Source organism: Puma concolor, chromosome A1 (genome assembly GCF_028749965.1).
Source record: "Puma concolor isolate L17-30 chromosome A1, mPumCon1.1.hap2, whole genome shotgun sequence".
Classification (NCBI taxonomy): Eukaryota; Metazoa; Chordata; class Mammalia; order Carnivora; family Felidae; genus Puma; species Puma concolor.
In genome coordinates, this window is record NC_141667.1 from 4,624,551 (window position 1) to 4,651,278 (window position 26,728).

At 51.8% G+C, this 26,728-nt stretch overlaps 1 protein-coding gene across 3 annotated transcripts in view; it reads right to left on the reverse strand.

The window, feature by feature from the left end:
• MED10 (mediator complex subunit 10) overlaps nt 1-26,728 on the reverse strand; it is a 261,409-nt gene that overhangs the window by 84,078 nt on the left and 150,603 nt on the right. Inside the window, exon 4 of one of the 3 annotated variants that reach the window (XM_086675687.1) lies at nt 8,482-8,589. The exons of the other annotated variants lie outside the window; for them this stretch is intronic. Within the exon in view, the coding sequence (XP_086531813.1) occupies nt 8,482-8,589 (108 nt within the window). The remainder of the gene's footprint in view (nt 1-8,481; nt 8,590-26,728) is intronic. 3 annotated transcript variants of the gene reach the window in all.

Sequence of the window (26,728 nt, forward strand, 5' to 3'; positions counted from 1 at the left end):
TGTTCCCTGTCCCAGGGGGGGGTTTCGGCACCCCTTCTCCCTTTAGTACCCTCTCCCCCTCCCCGGGGGCAGCCCCGTCCTGCAGCTGTTCCCTGACACCTCCCAACCACCTCTCCCTCCCACTCACCCCAGCAAAGCCCCAGGACTCTGGCCCTGGACAGACCAACACAGAGAGACTGAGAGGTTTCTGGAACCACAGGCTGGGAGCATAGGCTACGAAGGGCTCAAGCCCCAGGTATGGTAACTAGACCAGGGCGAAGTAACGGTCAGATGGTTGTACTAATTCTGTCGTTCCAAGTGGCTGATTTCCAAATGGCCCCCAGAGTCCACAGCATGAGCTGTGACAGCAGACAACCGACAGCAGGTGTCCATCCTGTGGAAGCACTTAGGGACATAGGCCATAGGACCAACTTTTCCTTGCCAGGATTGTTAATTTTTCATCCCATTGACACACAGAGAGTCAACACCTTCAAAACATTTTTTAGTCAGCACCTTCAAAGCATGTGGATCAACCTAGAATGTTCCAAAGTACAGTCCTCTACCAAATATGTTGAAACTTGAAGAAGTATCCAGGTTGTATGTTCACATGGGGTACTTCTGTTCTCTGCTGGGATGCCACCCGGCTTTCCTGCCAGCTGCTGAGACCAGCATTTTCATCTTGCCTTTCGAGACAGAAAAGCTGACGCTGACCCAGGGAGCTGCCTGAAGTCACTCCAGTACTAGAGGGACCCACGTAATCCCATGAGGCTGGGGATCCAGGGGAGGGACAGATGACCAAGGCATATGCTGTTATGACAAATAGCAGAGGGCAATATCTTTTCAAAGAAAAATGACCTTTGTCAAAAAGAGATGGGGGGGAGAGAGAGAGAGAGAGAGAGAGAGAGAGAAAAGACCTCAAGGTAAGCCGATTATATTTTACAAAAATGACCACAGCAACTTTTCTCATCGTACAACCTCTTTCAGAACCTCCTGTTTCACTGAGAGTTGGAGTCCGGTCTCCTTTCTCTCTGTACCTGCCCGTGTTTTCACAGATGCAGCAGAAAACAACATGTGGCAGGAACCCACAGAGGACTTCAGGTCCCAGAAGGTGGTATGGACTGTGCTCAGCTCCCTCTCTCTCGTCTGCTCTCTCTCCCTCACGAGAGGGGCTTTGGAGCCCTCCAAAGGTGGGGAATCAGTGGCCGAGCTAGAGGGAACATGTGGAGAGACCATCAATGACTGTGGTCCCCAGCTGTCGGGGTGTCCCCGTCCTGGGCGGCACACACGGGAGCAAATCTGAGATGACCCCGGCAACGTACAGTAAACATTTTTAAATCATGGACAGGGGGGAGCCTCGTGGCTCAGTCGGCTGAGCGTCCGACTTCGGCTCAGGTCATGATCCCGCAGTTCGTGGGTTCGAGCCCCACATCGGGCTCTGTGCTGACAGCTCAGAGCCTGGAGCCTGTTTCGGATTCTGTGTCTCCTTCTCTCTCTGCCCCTCCCTTGTTCATGCCCTGTCTCTCTCAAGAATAAATAAACATCAAACATGTGTTTAAAATATCGTGGGCAGGGAGATCAGAGGAACCCGGCATGTGAGCAGAAACCCTGCTGCTGACACACAGGGCACGATCCTGACCTGGGTGACCACGGGCCTCACCACAGGAAGAGCTCAAGCAGCCACATTCCCTGGGAGCTAGGTTCCGGGGGAGGTCTCTGCCCGGGGCTGAGGCGACCACGGGGAAGGTTGAGGGGGCTCAGCCGTCATCAGGGAATGAAGTGAGGATCGTTCGCGAATTTCTGTATCCAGCGCGGTTACGGTGTGATGCTATACGTCTGCGGATCCTGACCTGCTTTTCTTTTATGAAACCTCACAAATGCTCAGCAAATAAGCAGCAAGAATGGCTGTTTTTCCTTCTCAGCTAAAAGCTACGGAATAAGCTTGTGGTTCCTAAATTTGCAAACAGCACCCACGATGCACGGAGTGAGTGGCAACTTGTTACCTGCTACCCTTTTGTGCGGAGGTATTATTTGTGGCGGGAAGCTGGTGTCGTACTGTAGCCTTCAACTTAGTAATGAAAAGGCTGTGCTGTATAAAACACTTTGGGCTCCCTGAGAGACACAGTAAAATAAGTCATCTGTGGGCCCAGTAGAAACAGCTGACACAAAGCAATAGTTTTCATAAAGCTCAGATACACAGGGTGAGGGGTGCTTCTGGAACTGCTGAGTGAGGGGGTTGGTTATTAAAGAGCTCTCAGTGCCCAGGCATCATCCTGCTATGAAGGAAAGCTGTTTCGTCTTTTAAATAGAATGGACACAGTCATCTTAGGTGATTTGGAACTCTCAAAAACAAGAAGAGAAAAGGTACTCAAGCACCCACATTTGCCTCTCTTCTTCCTGCTGAGACACCAATAAGGCTAGGGTAAAATGATTACCAGAGAGAGAGAGAGAGAGAGAGAGAGAGAGAGAACACAAGAAGGCAGAGGAATAAGCTCATAACGACAAAAAGAACAGGAAGGAACTCATCAACAAATGAAAAATTCCAACACATTTCAGGAAGCTTAAAAAGTGATAACACAGAACAGAACATCATGACCTGAAAGTTGGAGAGGGGATAAAGCAGAGGGTAAGGGTCACAAGAGCACTAATGGCAGTGATTGCAGCAACCACATTAGTGGCACACATCAAGTGAGGGTCATGTCCGTGCACAGTCAGATCTTTGACACATACTCCCACATTCAGTGCTCACAACAACCCAAAAGATCAGGGTTGAGAAGATGGGGGCACAGAGGGGTTGTGTAACTTGCCCAAGGTCCTGGGGCCAGTAAGCACAGAAGCCAGGATGGGTGCCCAGGAGGTCTGGCTTCTTATTTCACGTTTTGTCCTGAAAAGGGAGATAGTGTCATGCTCAGAACCTAGAAGAAGCTCTAGACCAAAGGTTGCAAGCATCCTGCAATGATGGTATGGAAGGAAAAACAACAACACAACAAAAGCGATAGAGGAGGGAAGAATCAAAAGTCCAACTGTAAAATGTCTGCCTGAGTTGGCCCTCCCATTCCCTGCCCAGATGTTGGTGAAAACAGACCTCCAGCGTTCCGGACTCCTCCAGGCAAAGAGGATAAGATACATGTATGGATGGATGGAAGGATGGATGGATGGATGGATGGATGGAAGGACGGAAGGATGGATGCATGGATGGAAGGATGGATGGATGGATGGAAGGACGGAAGGATGGATGCATGGATGGAAGGATGGATGGATGGATGGATGGAAGGAAGGAAGGAAGGATGGATGCATGGATGGAAGGATGCACGGATGGATGGATGGATGGATGGATGGATGGATGGATAGATGGATGGATGTATAGATGCATGGATGCATGGATGGAAGGATGGATGCATGGATGGATGCATGGATGGATCAGGATGCATGGATGGAAGGATGGATGGATGGATGGAAGGAAGGAAGGATGGATGCATGGATGGAAGGATGCACAGATGGATGGATGGATGGATGGATGGATGGATGGATGGATGGATAGATGGATGGATGGATGTATAGATGCATGGATGCATGGATGGAAGGATGGATGCATGGATGGATGCATGGATGGATCAGGATGCATGGATGGAAGGATGGATGGATGGATGGATGCATGGATAGAAGGATGGGTGGATGGAAGGATGGATGGATGAATGGAAGGAAGGAAGGATGGATGCATGGATGGAAGGATGCACAGATGGATGGATGGATGGATGGATGGATGGATGGATGGATGGACAGATGGATGAATAAATGGATAGATGAAGGGATGGATGGACAGATGGATTCACGGACAGACGGATGGATGAATGGGTGGGTGGATGGATGGATGGATGGATGCATGGATGAATGGGTGGATGGATGGATGGACAGATGGACAGACAGGGGAATTAAACCTTTCCCCCAAATCAGCCATCCACGCATTTACTTGAAAGTAATCCCTGTTAGTCAACAAGCCTCTTCAACATACACAGAACTCTCTGGAAGTTTTCATATTCACAAGCCACATTTCTACACATAATAGCAGTGGAGGGGTGTCTGGGTGGCTCAGCTGGTTAAGCATCAGGTTCTTGATCTCAGCTCGGGTCTTGATCTCAGGGTCGTGAGTTCAAGCCTTGCACTGGGTTCAGGGCTCTGCACTCGGCATGAAGATTACTTAAAAATAAAAAATAGCTAAGGAAATTTATAACAGCTATAAATCAACCCACCCTGCCATCCTTAAAATAACTATCTTGTAAGGATTATGAGGCATATAAAGAAAATCAGCAGAAGGAAAGAAAAGGAACAGATAAGAAAGCCTAAAAACTCAAATGACATTGGGGAGAGGTGTGGGGGAATGTGATACTTCAGAGAACTGTCTTCCCAAAATAAAGCCCCTCTATTAAATTTCTCAGAGTGATTTTAAAAATCACTGTATTCATCAAATATGCTGTCCCTGCTTGCTCTCTCCTTTCTTTTGGTTCTATATTCCAATGTCACCATACAAGCGGGGCACACAAGCTCAAGAATGTGAAATGTAGGGGAAAAGTGGAGACAGAATAAGGTCCTAATGGCCATTTGAAAGTAACACTGAGGAGGCTGGTGAACTCTCACAAGAGAAGTTTCCAGAAGCTTTGAGGTTCTACCACAAACACAGACAAAATCTATACCCAAAGCACAGTATTGACTCTCCCTTTGAAGTGAATGCCACCTGTCCCTTCCCTCTAAGCCTCCTGTTGTCATCACTGTAATCCAGACCCCTTACCTCTTCCTCCACTGGATGATCCCAGGATTCCCCGAGTTCCAGGCTCTGCCTTTCCTCTGCTGATCTCCCCCATGACCAGAAGGAAACCACAGCCCAACCCCCCTTCCCAGAAATCAATGCCACTCTCTTTACAGGGTCCCACAGGCTGATGTGTCCTCCCTCCTTCTTCCCTCCATGTGTGTCCCTGGATGCCTGCAGCCGACACCAGCTGGGCCACACCACTGACCACCTTCTCGTGCGTGTGATTCTCTGTTGTTGGTGCTTCTCTGTGCTCATGGATCCCCGGTCTTACAGAGCTGGTGAGCAGGCAGTATCCAATTAAGATTTGTTAACTAGCAGAATGACAGCAGTAGAAAAGAGGAAATATTTCATTGTTACCTTTCATTTCAATCACGTGTCAATATATTAGATGAACGTATGTTTCCTATTTTAATTACAGGCTCCACCGCTCATTTCCGCGATTTTTCGTTTCTTCGATTTTTATAGCCATCTTAGATGTTATTTGGGTGTTACTAGATTACCAAATTCCCTAAAATGATACTGCACATCCAAGTGTTTCTGGATGGTCAGGAAACCACAGTGCCTGGGGGAAATGGAAGAGAAAATACAGGCAGTCCAGCTGGGAGCCCTTGGCTGGGTTTGGCCATCAGGTGCGTGAAGATCAGCGTTCTGTGAGGAGGATGGGCGGAGTGGATCTGAGTGTTCAAATGTCAGCCTCGTGACTTCCCCATCCGTGCAAGCCGGGAGGGCGCTCGGTGGCCCCCAACTCTAAGTCTTACATCAAGGACGACACTGACAGCAGTCGCTTCCTCCCAGGTCTAATGAGCAGCTCTGGGAGAGGGAAGGGAAAGTCCGGGTAATTCTCACCAACGCCTCCTGTGCTTTTAATCAGCTCTAAGAAGCTTCCTGTGAAAATTGGCACTAATTACACATCCCTCAGAAACAGGGCTGGCTTTACTGCAGCTCTGCACCAACCAGTCTGTAAACAGGAGTGTTACTTCCTTCTGCATGGGGAGGGTAGCTGCCTTAGCGGTGGGACAGAGCAGGGGTGTGAGGGTCGCACAGGAGAGGCGCCTGACCAAGCTGTGAGAAGCCAGAGGTGAGCAGGCAATGCAGGGCGGTGGCGTAGGGGGACAGCTCTCACAACCCCGCTGGGCCCCCCCCCCCAAAACAGCCCAGCCTCACCGATCCCCAGAACCAAATGCAGCCCATGGCAGTCTTCCTGGGAGCCAAACTGGCAACTGCTGTAACTTTTTTCTGACCCCGAAGCTCACATCTAAGAGATGAAATCCCTGCTTCTGGTGTCAGTGGCCCCTGCACCTGTTGGCCTGCCTCCCAGAGGCCCTGGGTCATCCTTTAGGGCACTTGGCTCTCCTCTTCCGCCCAGACACTCCCCAGGGGCATCCTAGAGGCCGGAATTGTCACCAGACCCCATTCAAGGTTGTCCTACAGGGCACACCAATGGGAAGTTTGCTCTGCTAGGCTCGCTTGAAGCTTTGTGTCTTCCGGTCCAGCAACGCCACAGGGAGGGCAAGACAGAAGCATCTCACAATCTGTCCCTCATTTCAGAAACCACCCCCCCCCATCTACAATTGACCCACTAATTATCCTAGGGACCGAGTCTCATTGCAACTGCTTATTGAGATACAGGACCAACTCCCCCCCCGGGATGTCCAAGGACCTGTAGAAGGGGGCCCCAGAAAAACATCCAGTTCCATCATATTTTGGACTGAGTTGTGTTCCCCAAATTCACACGTCGAAGCCCTGACACCGAGTGCCTCAGACGGTAAGTGTATTTGGAGACAGGGCCTTTAACCAGGAAGTTCTGTCAAGATGAGGCTGTTGGGCAGGGCCCTACTCCAGCGTGACTGGTGTCCTCGCAAGAAGAGGGCACACAGAGGAGACTCAGGGGCCGGACACACAGAGAGGAGACCCTGTGGGGAGGCAGCAAGAGGGTGGCCATCTGTGCACCCAGGAGAAGCCAGCCCTGCAGACTTCTCACTCAGGGACTTGCAGCCTCCAGGGCCAGGAGAACGTAAAGGTCTGTGCAGAAGCGGCCAGGACTCGGTGCTTCGTGACGACTGTCCGAGCACACTGGGCCATGTCATTACCTGCACACACCCGAACACCAGGAAGCCTGGCTGCGCATCCTTTCCAGGCGACGTCAGACTTCGCTCCTCCTCTTATCCTTTCTTAAACCACACATCCCTGTCGATGTGCTGGAACCTCTGTCCCCAAAGTGTGTCAGAGCTGCCACTGCTTCATGCTGTCGATCATCCTGGGAGGTTTCTCACGTCCCCGTGGATGCCCTAGTAACCTGGGAGAATCCTACACTAACTCATTCCTGGAACAAACGTATTTACTCACTCACTGGAGTGACAGGTGTTCACGGAGCCCACATCCAGGCTCAGTGCAGTGTCACGGATTAAAGATACAAGTTGCTGGCTCCCTTGGCCCACACCCCCCCCTCAGTTCTTCCGTATGGACCGTGTCTCACACTCTCTTCTACAGCTGGCCCCAACACTGTGCTCAGCCCCACGGCGGGCATGCATACAACAGCCTTCATCTTCATTATCCAGGACCCCCTTCTTCTGAGGGCAGCAGCCCCCTGAGGGATCTCCTCCTCCCGCTTCCCCAGATGGTTCTCGTAGGAGTCGCCAGATACCTGGGTGCCCTGCCCACCTCCGGCACCTCCAAGTTTCATTCTGGGTTTCCTGATCCGGGACCAGTGGTCACATCTTGGTGGCCTCTCTCAGTGGCTAAAATAGTAAGATGTGCAGGCCAGGTGCTCCCCTCCGCCGTGATGAGCAGAGAGACAGAAGTTCTGAGAGAAGAGGGAGCAAGAGGGTTGGGGTGGGAGGGAGAGACACCAGCCCCCAGGGCAGCAGTGGATGGGAGGGGTTGGAGGAGAGAGAGTCCTGGTGGGTTCGATGCTGGGTCCCCCAGGCCCTAAGCTCCTGCTTCCTTTCTAATTCTACTTCTCTGTCGCTCCTCAGGTGTCTAAGACCCCATTCACATAACTCCAATGATTCGCTCTTTATTGTAAGCTGGTCCTGTCGGGTTTCTTTTTTTTTTAATGTTTTATTTATTTTTGAGAGAGACAGAGAGACAGCCTGTAAGCAGGGGAGGAGCAGAGAGAGAGGGAGACACAGAATCCGAAGCAGGCTCCAGGCTCCGAGCTGTCAGCACAGAGCCCGACGCGGGGCTTGAACTCACAAGCTGTGAGATCATGACCGGAGCCGAAGTCGGACGCTCAACCGACTGAGTCGCCCAGGCGCCCCTGGTCCTGTTGGGTTTCTATCACTTGTCGCCTTTCCTATGACAAAGCACTCAATATATTCTCTAAATTGGATCTAATTATATACTTGCTTTAGAATAAATGCAGTGGTGAATTTCAAAAGAATGAAACGCAGCTGTGTTACTTTTACTTCTGGACACACAGCTGCAAACCAGGAATCTCAGCATGTAGGTCCCACTAGGTGCCATCCACGAAGGTCTGATGCAGCAAAGATTTATATATGAGCGGTGGTCCGAAAACGCTTGGAAATCGGTGAATTGACACCCTCATCTGATATGCACCATCACGTTGTTTAACAGCACCGCCCTGATGGGTGATACAAAGGCAAGCTTCTGGCACCCCAGACTTGTTACCAGCACCCTCGGCTTGGAATGCGTGGTGGAGGGGCCACACCCACAGGGACACCCCTTATTCCTCCTACCTCTTCCAGCTCCTTCTCAGTCAGTCTAGAGCTCCTTTCTTCCAGCTCCCCACATGGCCGAGGGCTGGGCAGAACTGAGTTTATGTCTGTAAGCCGTCTCAGAGCCCCCTGACAAAAGGCGGGGAAAAAATACTGCCGTTTGCCGTGGCATCTTGAATACCTTTGTAATTAACAGTACCAAATCGGAGAGATGGGCTTCCTCCACATTCTTGTAATTAACCGAAATAGTTCAAGGACAGAAGCAGCGACGACTTCTTTCTGGATGCAGAATGTGGGGGGTAGGGAAGCTGCTACTTATCTGCATTCACTGTAATTTAAACAATTCAAGGATCTGTCAGAATATATTTCTGTTTTTATAGTCATTATCGGAAGTAAGAATGCTTAGCCGATGCAATGTGTTAAATATTTGGAGTAAAAAAAAAAAATCCTCATTCTGTGGCAAAAAGGGTAGAAATTCCCATTTGTTGGACAGCGATGATTCCACCCATTATAAGTCACATGGGTCCTGACAGCCACCTGAAACCCAAAATACCGTCCCAAGTTTATTCTATTCTCCCTATCACTCGATAAGACGCATTTCATGGCCTTATTCCCCTTTTCTTTGCCACTGTTCCTTTTTCTCTAACTGCCACCTCTCCCCAAAACGCTCCCAACATTTTGAAGTATTTAAAGGAAAAATATAGTTCTTTCTGTGGATCTGCTGAGCCGAAATTCCTTCCCTCTGTGCATAGATGCCCCTCCCCACACCCCAAAGCACAGCTCAGGCAGCTCAGAGCACTAAGGCCCCTTCCCTGCACTCCTGGAGGCCCTGACGGGTGCAGATGCACAGCTGGTGTGCACAAGGAAGAGGTAAGGTCCCATTAGCACAGGAGCCCCAAGTGCAGTGGGACCTTTCCTCTCCCCCAGAGCATCCACTCAGGGCCCCAGCTCAGCCCCGCTGCCACCGCGTGTAGCCTGGAAGCCGGCAGCTGTCGCCTCACTGAATACCATGAGCCGCAACTGAACACAAAGAAATGCACCCGTTTCTGCCAAACGCACCTCTGCACTAACACGGCACCAGCGGGCCCGCGCCCCTGATGGCTGCGAGAAGCCGTCGCCAGGTCCTGGGGATGGGAGTTCTGACTGACGCTCTCTGGGCTCCACACCAACTCTCGAGATTCAGCAAAATCCCTTTTTTCATTTGCTGAACGGAACAACCTCGTCCTTGTCGCTCTTTGATGCAAAACTCCGAACTGGCTTTTCACAGGTGCCGACTGCCGAGAGCGGTCCCTTCACCACGGGCGTCCTCGGCCATCGTAAGAAAGGGGAATCGTCCGCTGTGCCAAGGACGCGGCATATATTCCACACCGAACAGAGTCATGACTACGCTGTCCAGTCCCAGACATTTGAGAAGAATAACAGATCTGGGCTTCTCATGGCCTTGCCCCCAGCGCAGACACACCGCTCAGGAGGGAGGCCAGGCTTGCCCTATCGTAGAACCAAGAGGAGAAAAACCATCCAGCACCCATCGTTTCCCTTTGGGCCTCTCAAAATAACAGCACCCAGCCTTTGCCCCGAGGAAGATTTCCCTGTTTAGAAAGCGCCTCCAGGAGGCCTCTCTGATCTAATCCCACGACCGCAGCTCTGGGGACAGCTGTGTGTCTGTGGGGCAGCCCGACGGACTCCTCTTGCCGAGGATGGGACCTCCTCTCGGCTCAGCTCGGCCCCCACGGCGGAGCCTCGCCTGGGCTCCTCGGAGGGAAGACGTCCCTCACCCGTGCCCCCAAAGCCTCCTCCAGGCAGCCCTCCTGTGTCTGCCCCCACCTGGGGAGGGGGAGGAGCTGCAGCATCCTCACTGGTGGGAGTCCGGCTCGTGGAAGTCACTGTGACGTAAGGGGCAGAGCCACAGGCAGGAGAGCCAAAGAAAGAGAAGACTCAACCCTAAAGAGAGGGGCTGGGGTCACGCGAGGCCTCAGGCAGGCATTAGGTTTCTCCTGAGCCTTTTTCCAGTGTGACCTCCCAGCCACTGGGGCCACACTGGAGGGCTGGCAGGGGCTGAAGGCCAGCAGGGGACTATTGGGGAACAACCCCAGGGGGCCTACAGCCCACGGGAACCAGTCCTTCATCGTATCCCATGACGTGGGCATGGTGTCTCTTCAATGGGAAAGCGTGTGCAACGAGTGAGTGAGCGAATGAATGAATGCGTAGGACAGGTTTGCATGGATCCTCTGACAGCATCCAGAGATCATTTCCTCGCTGAGGCTTCGCGAGGTCCTCACCGTCTGGTTTCCATACTGCAGAAACCGTCTGCACTGGTGGCCGGCTCCCAGCTCCCAGCTCACTCCAGCTTGCGCTCTCTGCTCTGCTCCGTCCTGCTTGGGTCAACCCGTGGGACCTCCCAGAAGGAGCACTCCCTCCCTCCGCGGCTGGCAGAGAGCCTCCGCGACCGTCCCAGCTCCGGGACAGGAGGCGCCGTTCACAAAGAAGCCAACAGAGTCCCACTGGTGATAATTTGCCAGCCCTTCGATGTATCCATTTGGGGAAAAGCAGACAAACCCAGCTGAAATAGTCTGTGAGCAGTAGAGAGGGCGCTTCATGGTGTGACCCAGAACTTAGCTTGTCTAACCTTTCCTCCCCAGCGGTTTATAAACGATTGCAGGGAGAGCTGGTGATAGAGGGAGAGAGAGAAAGGGATGGAGGGAGATTACTACAGATACGGAGGCACGTTCCTGGGGATGTTTCTCTTCTTTTCGTATTTCTTACCACTGAGCTGGTGCAGGCCCTCAGCCTGCCAGTCTGATGGCAGAAAGACAGAGTGGATGCAGGACTGAAACCCTGCCGTCTATGAAAATAGATGGGCTGTGGTTCCCAAACCCCACCAGCTCTGTAGCTAGAGAGACGGACGGGGACGGGCCAAATGCCACCTGCGCGATGGCAGAAAGGTCCTGCCCTCGAGGCGGGAATCCTGTTGCCCTGAGCTCACTCCGCTCCTTCTCAGCCACCCACAACCTACAAGATAAAAAGCATGGGTGCAGAGCGTGGCTCCTGCCGTGGCCCGTCACTGTGGACGATTTCTGACAAAGGCAGCTTGTCTGGCTCTCGCTTCTCACTCCTCCCTGGAGGCTGCGAGGCTGGACTTTTGTGCAGGACGGGACGGGCCACCCGAGCACAGCCCGAGAGAGAGCTTACCTTCTCATTCGGTTTCGGCCGGGGCCTAATTAGGAGCCAGGCCCAGCGTGCAAACAACAGACAGAGATGACTGCCTCTGCGGGAGCAGCGAGGGTGTGCGGGGCATCTCGTGGGCCCGACAGGTGCAGGGTCACAAATACCCCAAGTCAGGCCTTCAGGCCCCAGAAGGCAGCCTGCGTGCTTAATGAGGTGTGCACCCCTCCCCAGGAGCTCTGCATCCCCATTTGGTGCCCCTCCTTAGGTCTGTTCTGGGGTCACCATCAGCACACCGTGGGGGGTGCCGGGGTCGCCGAAACAACGGAGGGAAGCAAACAGGACCCGGTCCTGGGAAGGGGCGAGCTCCTGGGCGGCTGCTGGGTGGGGGCTGGGCATTTGTTGGGCACTGCATCGAGGGGTGTCCTTTGGAAACTGAGAAGCAGGCACCCCTCACCTCCTTTCTTAAAAAGTAAAAAAACCAAGGTTCTTACTCCACATCTCATCAAAATTTCTACTGCCGGAGTCTTACGTTTTGAAAGATGAGATTTATTGGTGCGCCCGGATGGCTCAGTTGGTTAAACATCTGACTTTGGCTCGGGTCAGGATCTCAACAGTTGGTGAGTTCAAGCCCTGCGTCGGGCTCGGTGCTGACAGCCTGGAGCCTGCTTCGGATTCTGTGTCTCCTTCTCTCTCTGCCCCTCCCCCACTCTCCCTCTGCTTCTCTCTCGCTCTCAAAAATAAATAAACATTAAAAAAAAATTAAAAAAGAGAAGATGAGATGTATGCAGCAGGACCAGATGTCTTCATTCCCAAGGGGCAGTTCTCACTGTGGCCTTCGGGGCTCCAGTGGACTCCAAAAGGGGGCCAGGTATCGGGGCCTCTGAGACTCAGTCACTAGCTGCCTCTCATCCACTCTTCCTCAGCCCTCCGGCCCAGGTGGCCTCATCACAGGGGGCTGGGACATACTTTGACCTTGGACAGCAGACCACCACGGCCACCGGCAGAGTTACTGTATGACGATTCCGGGATCTGACTGGTCCATATGTGAAAAGCAGATAACGAAGCCTCCCGCCTCTGTGCTCACAGGTACGGCCAGAAGGTTAACGAGCTCCTCGTTCAAGGCAGAGTCAGAGAAGCACCAGGCAACATGCGGCCCCCAGGCTCTGGGAGAAAAGGCTTTCCTGTGTTAGAGCAAGCTGCTGAGGCCTCCATGGAGCGGATAAAGTGCCATTCAACTCGAGTTTTCTGGTCTTTTAAAAAATCGCAGGTTTAAGGAAGTATCTCCATACTCTTTCTGGTTTTAAAGATTATTATTAATCCATTGCAATTTTGTGACAAAGGTTAGGAAGACATTTCCTATTAATTATTGGGTTTTTTTTTAATGTTCATTTATTTGAGAGAGAGAGGGAGACAGAGCATGAGCGGGGGAGGGGCAGAGAGGGAGACATTGAATCCGAAGCAGGCTCCAGACTCTGAGCTGTCAGCACAGAGCCCGATGCAGGGCTCGAACCCATGAGCTGTGAGATCATGACCTGAGCTGAAGTTAGTTGGATGCTTAACCGGCAGAGCCACCCAGGGGCCCCTATTAATTATCAGTTTTGTACAAACAAATCTCTCTGATTATATTCAATAGTCGCCCACCAGGTGTGCAGATTTGCTTCTATCAAGAGCCACTCATCATGGTAGCATTTTCTTAGGGAAAAGCAGAGTTTGCCTCAGTATTGATATAGATAGGGAAAGCTTTGCTCCTTTTATCTTATCTTTTTTGCATCATAAGACCTTATACAAATGTATAGCTCAGCTGTAAGCAAGTGGGGAATACCAACTTAAGTTCTACAGCCCAGATCTGGGCTTCCCTAAATAGAGGGTCTTCTCAGATCCCGCCAATGACTTGCAGAATTATAACTCTGGAGCAAGAAGTTAGGTTCTGCTCTTCCCAGGATTCCAGGAAGCTGGGACACAAAATCATGGACTGATGAGAGTGTCCCCCAAACATTCTGCAGGTGGTTTGTTCTGTGCCAAAGGAGGAGTCCAAGGTCTATTGGCTCATGGGCTGGCTCAGATCAAATGCCTCTAAAAGACTAGTGATCCCCCACAGCTGGTCTACAGGCGACCCCTGGGAGAGGTCAGGAATGATCACGGAATAAACAGAGTCTCCAAGGAGATCCCGAGTCCTCACAACTCGAGGGAGAAGCTAAGCCCACACTGGGGTTGTATTGGAACAAATCTGGGCCGTTTAGGTCAACTCTAGGCCATATTGAACTCCAAGCCGATTGAGAGAGGTAAGGAGCATCTGGTATCGAATGATTCCAAACTGTCAGAACAAGCAAAAACAAATGTGAACTCTGGTAAAGCCTGATTATACTTCCCCTGAACCTCAGAAAAAAAACATCCACAAAGTTTCACCAAAAATTCCTCTCCCACTGTGTGTGACGGGCTATCAAGAAGCCATTGCTGGGAACAGATACAAGAACAAATCCTTTGACAAGGGAGCTCTCCTAAAATCTTAACCCTGGAAGTATGTAGTCGATGTTCTATTAGACTATATCCAGAGCCACTGATTCATGAAGCATGGCCAAGTTTGACTGTTTTTCCCTCCCAAGTCTAAGTGGTGACCTGAATTTTTGTTTTGGTTTGGTTTTCAGCTTGGCTTACTTGGTTTTACCTTTTGCAGTAAGTTGTTTGTAAAAATAGTGGCTGTTTCTTCCTTGCCTATATCTCTGCCCTTTGCAATATGATTTTTCAACTTTTTTCATCATTAAGTGCAATTTATTTCCCTACTCTTTGGATCTGAACTACCCTTGTGATATTCTTGGGCAACAAAATGTAGCAGCCCCAAGCCTAGTGCCCTGCGCCTTGTGTCCTTGTACAAATACTCAGTGGGCAAGCCCACGCTCGCTTGGCAAGGACGAAAGACCATGTGGATGGAAGTCAGCTGTGTCAGGAGAGGCCTTCATGCACTGGTGAGTCTTTGGCCTGTGCACACGGGGTGGCCCAGCCAAGATCAGCCAAGCCTGGCCCAAGCTGGAAAAATAGCCCAGACAAACAAAATGATTTGACTGAAGCCACCTGCTAGTAGGTGAGATTGCCAGACATTGGAGCTCAAATTACTTTGATTCCATGATAAAAGAGTTCTACGCCCAGTTCCAAATGGGGGGGGGGTTCCCATACCAACAAGCAATTCTCAGACACTAGCTAGGTGTCCTGCAATTCAGTTCAATTCTGAATTGGCATTCGTAACTCGGAGAGAGCATCAGATTCCACAGGTTGAAAGCTCAGTCCTACGAGATGCCCCCACTTACACATTTCAGATGCCATTCACAAGCCCAGGCCACCTGTGCTTCTGACTGATCTGCTACAGACTGGAGGCTCCCATGACCCTCTCCTTAAATTTGGTTAATTTGCTAAAGCCACGCACAGAGCTTAGAGAAACATTTTACTTACTAGAGCACCAGCTTATCATAAAAGTAGGTAACTCAGGAACAGCCAAATGGAAGGGACACATAGGGTAAGGCATGGGCAAATGGCACAGAGCTGCCATGACCTCTCTGAACGTGCCACTGTCCCCAAATCTCCATGGGTTCACCAACCATGAAACTCTCCCAACTCTGTCCTTTTGGGATCTTACAGAGGCCTCATTACATAGGCATGTTTGATTGAATCACCGGCCATTGGTGATAGATTCAACCTCCAGCCCCTCTCCCTCCCTGGAGGATAGGGGTGGGTGGGACTGAAAGTTCCAACAACCAGCCCCAACCTTAGGTGGGGTGCAAAGGCCGCCTCATTAACATAAAAAAAGACACCTTTACCACTTGAATCACTTAGGAAATCCCAAGGGTTTTAAGAGCTCTGTGCCAGAACTGGGACAGAGACCAAATATGTATTTATTATAAACCACAACATCATGTATGGTGTATATTCTTTGCAGTTGCTATGAATCACAGACATCTGGACCTCAATTCTACAAGCTAGTCTGGGATCTAGAGCTTATATTGGGTTACTAGATTCCAAAGACAGTTATTTTAGTGAACGATTTTTCTTTCTAGAAATTGGAATGAAGACATGTCCTAGGGAACACTTATTTCTGAATATTTCTCTTCAGATAAACTTCCTCCCCCCTCACCTATAGATTATATTTTTGGTCTGTGGATTACTTCAGTCCTAGTGAGATCATCTCCTTCAAACCCTCCCTCACCCACCAAAGTACTTTCCTGAATTTACCATATGGAAACAATGGTAGCATCTGATGGGATGCCAAAGTGGTGAACTCTTGTTTTCCTGAAAACAGAGTTTAGTTACTATTTCAACAAAAGCAAAAGCCTTGGCCTTAGAAATAGCAAAACTAGAAGGAATCAGTGGACTTCTCAGTGGAGTGGTTACTTTGAGAACCAGCAGCACCTAAGAGCTTTCATTCCAAGAACTTGGCAGTGTGCCTAGAGGGTGGGCCCCCTCTCCAGGTCTCTGGGGCCCACTGCTGTCCTAAGAGGCAAGACCCTGATGGAGCTACTATCCCAGAGGTCTCCAGAGCAGGACATCCCTGCCCACACCAGTGCATCCTTAGTAACTGTGACCAGCATGGGTCTCTTCTCAGCTGGAACCATCTGACATGACTCCAGCTCATGCTGATGGGAGACTTGTTATAACATAAAGATGGAGCCCCAAGAATCAGCAAGTGGTTTGGAGATGAAATCCTGACACAGGGGCACAGTCGAGCTCTGACTGACAAGGTAAAACCTCACACTGTCAAATTCTGAAGAGTTCATGAAAGACCTTCTCAAAAATGTTCTCTTGGGTGTGCCTGGGTGGCTCAGTTGGTTAAATGTCCAACTTTAATTTCTGATGATTTGTGAGATGAAATCAAGCCCTGCATCGGGCTCTGGGCTGACAGCATGGAGCCTGCTTGGGATTCTCTCTCCTTCTTTCTCTGCCCCTCCCCCAGTCTCTCTCTCTCTCTCTCAAAAAAATAAGCAAACTTAAAAAAAATGTTCTCTTGGTGGATCCTGCAACAACCCTGAATGTAAGTGTAGTGATAATCCCTCTCGCCTGACATAGAAGAAAGTGAATCTCAGTGAGGTCAGTCAGCATTGTCCCGGCAAGAAAAGAGACAGACCTGGGACCACACAAACTGACTGCAGATTTAGTACTCTCTCTCATAACATCACTATGAAAGCAGGGGAAAGGTGTGACCTCGTCCAGTTTCAAAGAGATATGTTTGATTCGGCAAAGTCCCTTGGCATGACGAGGCAGCTCCCATTTGTAAATCCAACCACACAAATCCGAGCCACCACGGGCCCCATGGTGAGCTGCCTGGTACTACCAGCATCTGGCATCCACCTGCCATCATGAGTTTTTAAAGCATTAGCTCTCTCCACTATGTTCTTTGGTGTTCAAGAAAATACCTCTTGGGGCGCCTGGGTGGCACAGTCGGTTAAGCGTCCGACTTCAGCCAGGTCACGATCTCGCGGTCCGTGAGTTCGAGCCCCGCGTCAGGCTCTGGGCTGATGGCTCGGAGCCTGGAGCCTGTTTCCGATTCTGTGTCTCCCTCCCTCTCTGCCCCTCCCCCGTTCATGCTCTGTCTCTCTCTGTCCCAAAAATAAATAAAAAACGTTGGAAAAAAAAAATTAAAAAAAAAAAGAAAATACCTCTTCCTAAGATATTTCTTACAATCTTCCAGCTCAAAGTCACAGAACAATTGAAAGCGATAATTCTTTCATCCACATGAATCAGTCTGGTGAAGGCTGAACATCTTCTGTAATTGCCTCACCAACAAGTCGACCAACAGCTGGCAGCTGGAGAAGGGTGCAGCCATGTTGCTCTACAACCATGGTTACTTCCTTTCCTGAATGCCCCAGGCTGTCCCAATGCCCCCTGTGCCAAAACTGAGAAAATTGTACTCATGCTGCCATGAAAGGGATCGAGATCCCTAGCATCTTCATATCTACCATTTATGTTGATCCAAAGGGAGCAGAGACCAGGAGTCGTGTCCCCTCCTTCCCCATGAGTGGGTTCCCCTGAGTCACAAAGCTCATCGGCCCTTCCAAACCACACTGCATCTAGAAAGGGAACTCTATATACCTGTTCACACCTGGATCTTTGACTCTTTCTCTGTCCAAGAAATGAAGTCTCCCAAGGACGGCCTTGGTTACCTGGCACGGCTATTCTATTCATGCATCCATGAGTCCTGCACCGGGTGAGTTTCTGTAAGCCTCACATCACTTCCCCTAAAATACAACCAGAGTCCTTTCCTTCCACTTGTCTCGAGTATGTTCTTCTTTGGGTGTCGATGCTCTAAGCCCTCACACTGCTCCTGAAGGGATAGGTCGTCGAACAGACCATGTGTGTTTAGGTTCCTGTTAGTGGCTGATGCAGACCCACTAACATGGCTAGAGCTGGCACAGGCTCGCCTCCACGCCATCCCATCTCTTATTCATGCTTCCTTTCTCCCACGGGCCCTGCATGCTTTATGAGACCTATGTTGCCTTCAGAGCGTGGCAATGGTGCTTGAAGCCAGGCTTGTGCAGCATCCCAGGGTGGGGCAGTATGGGGTCATGTTCACCCACTCCCTGGCCACATGGGGATGTACAGCATCCTGGCCTTGGGCTCTGAGCCCCGGGAGAGCAAGGGTGAGCTTCCTCATCCTACAGCCTCACCTTGTCCCGCTCGTAGCTCAGAGAACTTTTTCGGAAAACATTGTTTGAATTGTCCCTGAATCAACCACCCCACCAGGAATAGGTCTGAAGATCCAAAGGGCTACGGAGACCTCCCTGGGGACCCGCGAGGTCATCATGCAGAGGACCTCAAAGAGAGCATAGGGAGGACAGAGATACCATGCCACTCCAGCACTAGAAGCCTTGTTCCTGCTGTGGCCTCCCGGCAGCCCGTGGCCCCACTGCCCTGAGAGAGGTGACAGGAGCAAGCCACTCTGCATCTTCACTCTTGTTGGATTCACCAAGATTTCCATGACAGTTCGTGCCATCTGGATCTCACAGGCACCAGATGCCTTTGGGGACTAAGCCATTACAAGTATATGTCAGAGGCATGATTGGAGACGCAAGAGTGGTTTGATGGGTAAAGACAGGGAAAGCTTGGCTGTGGAGAGAACTGGTGGCAGCTGGACGCCTTTACATGTTTTTTCTTTGACCTGTGATTACAATCTCACATCAAATCTTAAGAAGAGGGGCGCCTCAGTGGCTCAGTCGGTTGAGAGGCCAACTTTGGCTCAGGTCATGATCTTGAGGTTCATGGGATCGAGCCCCACGTCGGGCTCTGCACTGACAGCACAGAACCTGCTTGGGATTCTCTCTCCCCCATCCCGGCTCACACCCTTTCTCTCAAAAATAAATAAACATTAAAAAACATGTTTTAAAGAAACATTGGTTTCCTTCCATTTCACATTTTCACTCCTGAGATAACTCCATCGGTCACTGAAAATAAAAATGGTGGAAAAGAAACAATACCGGAGGTTAGTCCTACCGACTGTCCTCCCAGGCTGTCACCCCACATACAAGCCAGGACACCCCACAAGCCAGGCGCCTGGCTGGCGGCAAGTTCCTTCTCCATCCACAGGGCTCCTGGCCGCTGATCTCCCCGCAGCTCTTTCACGAGGATCGGATGGCACACAGGCACACAGCGTTCCTATGACAGCAAGGAGCCAAAACGTGATTGCGTTACAGCAGGGGCCATTCCTCCCACACAGCCAAGCTTGTACCGACGGGTACACATTTGGAGGTGGTGGTAGATCCTCTTGAAGCTGCCACATGCAGGGATAGGACAGCAGACCTGGTGACAACAGTGACCCCTTCCGGGTACCAGACTAGATGCAGGGGTCACCCTGCCCCAGACTCATTGAGATTTTAATCGGTGAGCCATCAGGAAGCCAACACAATCCCTGCGTATTCTGCCAAGTCTAGTGCCGAGTATAATTGCACTTGTATTCATTCCCTTGCAAGGGGGTTAGAGTCTGGAGCTGTACGTCAGGGCCCAGGCTCTGCTCAGTGCGGAAACACTCTTTTGCAAAGTCACAACCACGACAGGAACACTGCAGGAATTGACGTGCAGGAACCGAGCTGCTCTCACAGAGCAGCCCCAGGGCTGGGTGCGCAGTGCCACACGGAGACTTTCGCTGCGCAAGAGATGCGCTGATGGTGGTGGTGAGCATGTGACTTTTTAGGCAGCAACAGTCACAGCAGATGTCGGTCACTGCCTCCGTTTTTCTTGTTAAAATGTACAGAAGCACCTGTTAATATCCTATCAGTAAATTGTATTAATATTCGAACTACGTGCATAAATTCACGTTGAGGGGGGGAAACTCTACACGGACCATGTTTCCTGCTCTCGTCCCAGAAAAGAGCGTCCAGGGGAAAGTTGTGAAGCCCCCACTCACCTCCACTAGCTCATCCTTCGCGTGTGGGCACCGTATGCTTCCACGCTGGTCCTGAACCTCAAACTCCCCTCTTAGGACGCAGCCATGCTCAGGTCCCGTCTTGCCACCTGAAGCCAAACTACCTCTCCTAAGCCCTCCGTTGTGGTCACACCGTCATAGCTTCGCAATCTTCCAATGGTGCTCAGAGGCCACATCAGCTGCCGGTGACACTCCTCTAGCAACATCCATAATTTATTATAGCCTTCTGGGCTTAGGGCTCCCCACAAACTCATTTCTTTGACTCGGACGTCTGCTAAGTCAGCAGAACGTTCTGAGAGAGCAAACTCCGGCCAGGTGGGAGACATCAGATCACTGGCAAGGAAGCGTCGGTGATTTGCGGAGCGTTGAGACCTGCCCATGTCCCTCAGGAAAGCAGCCCGGCCTCCCTGGCTGTGCAGCACAGAAGTTGTGGCATAGGAGTGGTGGCGGCGAAGCGGAATGAAGAGGGAGTTCTGCCATAGTGAAGTTCACCGGTGGAGCTACAACACGCCGGGGGGCACGATGGGACGCGCAGCACTGGCAGTGGGGACTGGCTTTTCCCATGTGCTGCTGGGTGACCGCGTGTGAAAATCCCTCCAGTAAGTGCAGACCCCACTCCACTCCCCGGCCCCCACGATGGTCTGTGCAAACAGACAGAAAGGGGAGAACTTGCCCCAGATCCCCAGTGGGCGGCAGGCCAGGACTTGAACCCGTGCCTTTTAGCTCTTCGTCTGGTGTCCTCGGCCCTTCACTGGATTATGACTTATTACTACACTGGCTTGGGTGACATTTCCCAGCAGGGGCTGTGCCTTCATCGTCTCCCAATGTTCCCGTTAACAAGGTCCTAGAATAGCTTGGTATTAAGTGGGATGCCTCAGAAAATTTTACACGACAACGATTTGCAGATAGCCTGAGAACAGTCATCAGAGGTTTTATCAAAGTAAAAAATCCATTTTTAAGGTAAAAGTCATTTTTTCAAGATCAGGTAAAAAATCATTCTCTCGTGTGTTTGAGAAAACTATAAAATAAATGGCTTGGAATTTTATAAGATGTGAAGGACCAAAAATTATTCTAAAAAGTCCAAATGGCGGCGGGAGACAAGAAAAATTCAGGAATCCAAATAAATCTGGAACTGACTGAATTAATGCACAGTTTTATGGTATCTATTCTGGACCACAGGATAAATGTCAATAATATAGATGTATCGCCAGACACAGTTTATTTAATTTGACAAAGCTCCCAGCTTCCAGCCACATAATGAGAATGGGTGATGGGCATTGAGGAGGCACTTGTTGGGATGAGCACTGGGTGTTGTATGGAAGCCAATTTGACAATAAATTATATTCATAGAAAAATTAAAAACAAAAAAATCTTAAAAAACCCTGAATGTAGACTAGTTGGGAATTTTGTAAGCTTTCAGCAAAGGTGAAAAGGGAGATATTTTGATGTCCTCCTTGGGACCAGTACACCCCGTGGCCCAGCTGCTGGGAATGCCACCTCCCAAAGAGTCACAGCTGTGACCTTCCTCAGTGCTCGGGGTTGAAGCGTGTCTTCTGTTAAATTCACATGTTGAGGTTCCAACCCCTCAGCACCTCAGAATATGACTTTACGTGGAAATAGGGTTATTGCGGACATAATGAGGTAATTCAAAGTGGGGTCATGAGAATGGGCCCCACAATTCTGACTTCCACTGCAACTTTCGTCTTTATCCCCACACATCCAAGCTATTCTGGAACACAGGCTGGGTGTTGTAAGATTCAGCTCAATTCTGACACTATCTACCAGGAACGATCATCAGATCCCACAGGACTGCTCCTTCCCCACCCACAGCAGACCCCAACGCAGGTCCTGGCTGTCGCCTGTGCCTCCGACTGACCAGCTAGAGATTGGATATTCCTACAACCCCGTCCTTGGGCTTGAGAATTTGCAAGAGTGGCTCACAGAACTCGGGAAACCAGTCACTTACGAGATTACCGGTATGTTATGAAGGCTGTAACTCTGGAACAGCCAGACGGAAGGGGTGCACAGGGCAAGAGTCACGAGCGCACTGCGAAGGCGCACACACAAATGGGGTCCCTCCACAACGTGAGCTTTATTCAGTCATAAAACGAGGGTAACACACTCACGAAGCAGGTTCAGGATTCCAGACTCAGTGACGTCTCACCACATGATTAACTTGGCTTCTGGCACATCACACAAAGCAGAGCCCAAGACAAGTCTCACGACAAACAGGTAGGACAGGGGATGGGAAGCCGAGGAACCAACACGAAGTCAGTCTGTGGGTTCACGGCTGGGATGAGGCCTCAGTCCAGTCCGGGCCAGCACTTACTGCTTACCGTGTTCAAGCAGGGAAGGATCTCAGTTCTGCTCGGAGACCAGCTGGGCCTTGGTGAAGTGTCAGACATAGGGGGGACATGTCTGAGGAGTCCGACAGTTTGCTGCAAAAACCCTGCCTCTTTAAAATATTTAATCAGTCTTGGACCCCTGCAGAGGGCTCCTCTGCTTCTAATTTATTATCAGTTCTGGGGTATCATTAGCCGGTGCTGGTCTGGGCGAAATCTGATAGCTACAATGACGTTACCGCTTACGTCATTGCTAAACACAGGCCCCTGCTTGACATGAGTGACTCCATCTTGCTCTCTGCAGCCAGGGATGGGAAAGAGAGCGGAGCTTCTGTGACCCCCCTGGGCCATCACTCCCCCACGCGCTCATCAACCCAGAAGTTCTCTGAACCCCACCCTTCTGGGTTTTTATGGAGGTTTCATTACACAGACACGACTGATTAAATCATTGGCCACTGGTGATTGATTCAACCTCCAGCCCTTCTCCTCTCCCCCAGGGGTCAGGGCGTAGTAGGACCGACAGTTTCAACCCTTTAAGCATCTGGTCGGTTCTCCTGCAATAAAGACACCTTTATTGCTCTCAGCACTTAGGAAATTCCAAGGGTTTTAGGAGCTCTGTGCCAGAACCAGAGACAAAGAGCAAATAAATATTTATTATAAATCACACAATCATAGCCCTAATCCAATATGGCTGCATCCTTATGGAAAGGAAAAATTGGGGGTTGGAGACAGACACGCAGGGAGGAAAGATGTGAGGAGACACAGGATGTCTACAAGCCAAGGAGAGAAACCTGGAACAGACTCTCCCTCCCAGTCACAGAAGGAACCAGCCCAGCTGATGCTTTGACCTTGGACTTTCAGCCTCCACACTCCGTGAAGCAATAAATGTCTATTGTTTAAGCCCCTAGTCAGCTGGCAATTTAACACACTGGGTGTTGCCCTTTGCTGCAGAGAACAGCCGCTCTGCTCAGGGCTAGCGTCCCTGACCCCAGGGGTGGCCAGCGGTGACATCGGGTGGCTACAAGGTTATAGAGGTACATGCACTCGCCTCCCTCTGTGACAACTCAGAGGGACCACACGGGGCACTGGGGGATCCACCCTGTGAGTCAGCACCTGCCCCCTCCCCCAGCCAGTCCCATGTCCTTGCTTCCTGAGAGCATCACTTCTGGGGGCCAAAAGCTCTACAGACAGCTCTTCCCCAGAGTCTGTCTCCCAAGGCAGCAGTAACATCGCACTTGATCGTTATGGATATTGGTCTCTATTGGGAGCTGATTTTATTAGATTTACAGAGACACCACTGCCCTGAAGCAAAACAACACTGTGATGGGTCTGAACCTAGGGAGGATGAGTCCCAAGGCTGCCTGGACACCCCTCCCCCCATGTCTGAACCCTGGAGGACTTGGCCATGACTGGCAACCTGAGGACAACCATGCATCACCAGCTCAAGGAGCTGGAACATGAAGACTAATATTTCTGGCGGCTAATAGGGAGGAGGTGCCTCTGCCTGCGGGGCCAAGACAGATGGCTTCCCATTAGCAAAGGTTCTGTTGAAGAAGGATGCTCACTCTCCCTTTGACCTGATAGAGGACACAGGTAGCACAGAACTCACCAACATGGCTGCCTGGGGAGCATCGGGCAAGGCGGTGGGGGGTGGGTGGCCCTTGGGGCCCCCAGGGGGAGCTGCTCCTATTCTGGGGCTTTGACAGCTGGACACTCACAGGAGCCTCTCAAGCCATTTGCTTGCCTGTACCCAGCTCAGCGCCCACCCTCGTGAAGGGACACCAGGTCCTTGTTCTGTGTGTTCACATGCTGAGGAGTCAGGCGGGGTCTCAGGGAAAGGGGGTGGGGGGCCAGAGGGATGCAGGAAGGACCGACGGGGGGTGGTTGACCTGACCAAGGACCAGCCCGCTCACACCCTTCTTTCCATACTGGGCCCCTGGAACCAGGCTGTCTGGTCCTCCAGCTCTAAGGCCAATGTAGAAATGCCCACAGCCGACGGATGTGCAAGAACAGTCACCTTTGTGACAGTCACGGTCTTCTCGGGGTGGTAATGATTCCACCTGTGTCAGCAACGTCTAAGAAGGCAAGTGCTGCCTGTCTTTTGCAACAAGCAGGAAGCAATGATATTCTCCAGAATGGCAAAAGAAAGCCATTTTTACCATGGGGGAGAAGAAAGCATTTAGGGGGCTCCAAGGCTACCTGCTGGTGTCTACACAAGGGCATTAGTCAGATACTCACACCCTACTCAGGTCTGTGGGCTTTGTCCCCAAGGCCTGCCCCACACTCGCAGGGGAAGGGCAGGATTCACGGCCAGAGGGGGCCGGGAGGAGGGCACTGATCAAATGCTTTAGGGGAGCAGGCACCGCGGAAAGCTTTTCTGAGCAAGGGGAGCCTTGGGTGCCAGGTGGGAACCAGAGCGCCACATGCTCTCTGCGATTGGAAAGCCGGTGCCCCGGGCCACCAGCCAGGCCACCGGTCACCAGAGCCTATAGGTCCCTCCTGTAGCCGACGCAGGACATCTGGCAGAAGGAGGACCCTGTTCCCACCCCACGGGGGACAGACGGGGCAGTGAGGTTGGCCAGGTACTGCGAGGCCCACACGTCTGTGCAGAGCAAAGGAGCCCACACAGATTCTGAAACAGGAGACGCTCCTTCCGAACACAGTGACCACGGTGACGGTGAGTGCTCTATCTCTGGATGACAAGTGCTCCAGGCCCAGGGCTCATTCTTAGGTGGCTGAAGAGAGGGTCACAAGGCTGAGCGCAAGAGACTGTCTCTCCCAACAGGGCTGTTATTCTCATTGTCTCCGTGCAGCCTGCCCCGACCCAGGAAGGTGCAAACGCTCTCTCTCTCTCTCATCAGTCTGGTCCCCGGGGATAGGGGCCTGGGGGTGCCGAGGTGCTGGTAGGCCGGGGTACAGGTTCAGGTCCCCCACGGTGCTTGGCACAGTGCCTGCCGAGAGCCGTGATCAGCAGCTGGGGGAGGGGAGCACAGTCATGCCCAGGCCCGCAGGCCGGAAGGAGAGGACAACCAGCTGGGATGGCCGGGCCACCCAGAAAGGGGCCATTCACTCAAAGGGCCCCAGACATCTAACGGTGACAAAGACTAGCTCGTGGCTGGGAGGGGACGGCATGAGAGTGGCTCCTGAGAGGCACAGACACAAAGACCCTCGCCCAGGCCCCGGGGCTCTGCCCGGCTCCTGACACACCTGTCTGCCTGCATCTCCCAGCCACCAGGGGCTGGGTGCCTCTGAACATGTCTGCCAACAGAGAGGCTGTGCCACCAGCCCAAAGGCTTCCTCGAAGCTCCCTGCCTGCCCGTAGCCCCCCAGCCCCGGCCCGGATGCCTGGCTTTGCAGCCATAAGTGATACCAAGCCCTGCCTCTTCTGGCCCCCTGGGGCCAACCTCCACCGGAGCCCCGACGTGCTGCCCGTCACCGCGGGGCGTGTCTCCCCATTTCGCTTCCAGTAAGTGCCAGCAGGACCCCAGTATTCTCAAGCCTCAGCCAGGCTGGGTGGATGGGAAAAAAGAGGACACCAGAAAACCTGCAAAGCAAGCTCTCTGCACTCACATTTGCTACTGCTGAGAACCAGGAGGGTGTCTCTGAGGCCCCGGGAGCCCGGTTTGCGGGCCACGCGCCAGGCAGCCAGCAGGCCTCGTCCACGTGTCTCATCGTCAACCGTGGTTGAGCACGGCCCAGCCGTCCACTGCCATAAGCCGTCCCCGGTAGCACAGAGGGAAATAACACTGAGGCAAAGGACAAGTCAGGTTTGGCACGGAGGGGACAGATGATAAATCGAAGTGGTGAGCCTCTGGTGCCAGCGCTAACTCAAGCAGGAGGGATCATTTATCACCTTTCCAGCAGGGCCCGACAGGGGAAGATCTTGGAGGTTCTCGGTTGGTTGGTAGGGAAATTGAAACCTTGACCGAGGGTTTACGTAAAAGTCCAGTGCGAAGTGTTAATTCAGTAACCCATGCTTAAGGAGTGATTGAGCTGATCTGTTGCATCCAAGTGGTATTCCTTTACATTTGTGGAGCCACAGAAACTAGTTATCACGTTCCGGAACGTGCTGACGTGTCATTGAGCACAGCACAACCCGGCCTCCTCACACGGAGGGTTCGCTGTAAGCTACAAAGGGACGCGGGCCCCCACACTGTTTCTAGGTCCCCCGCAGCTTGAACACACGGCCCCGGGAACTGAGATTTCCCCGTTTCTCAAGTGTGGTGCCGGGTGACCCGTGCACCCCTGCTGGGTTCCTGCCCCGTCTCCCCCGCGCCCGTGGGCAGGCTCTAGCGACCGTGCACCTGGGATGCAGGCCTTCCGTGGTTGGGGGGAGGGGTCAGCTGGGACGCTGGCACCC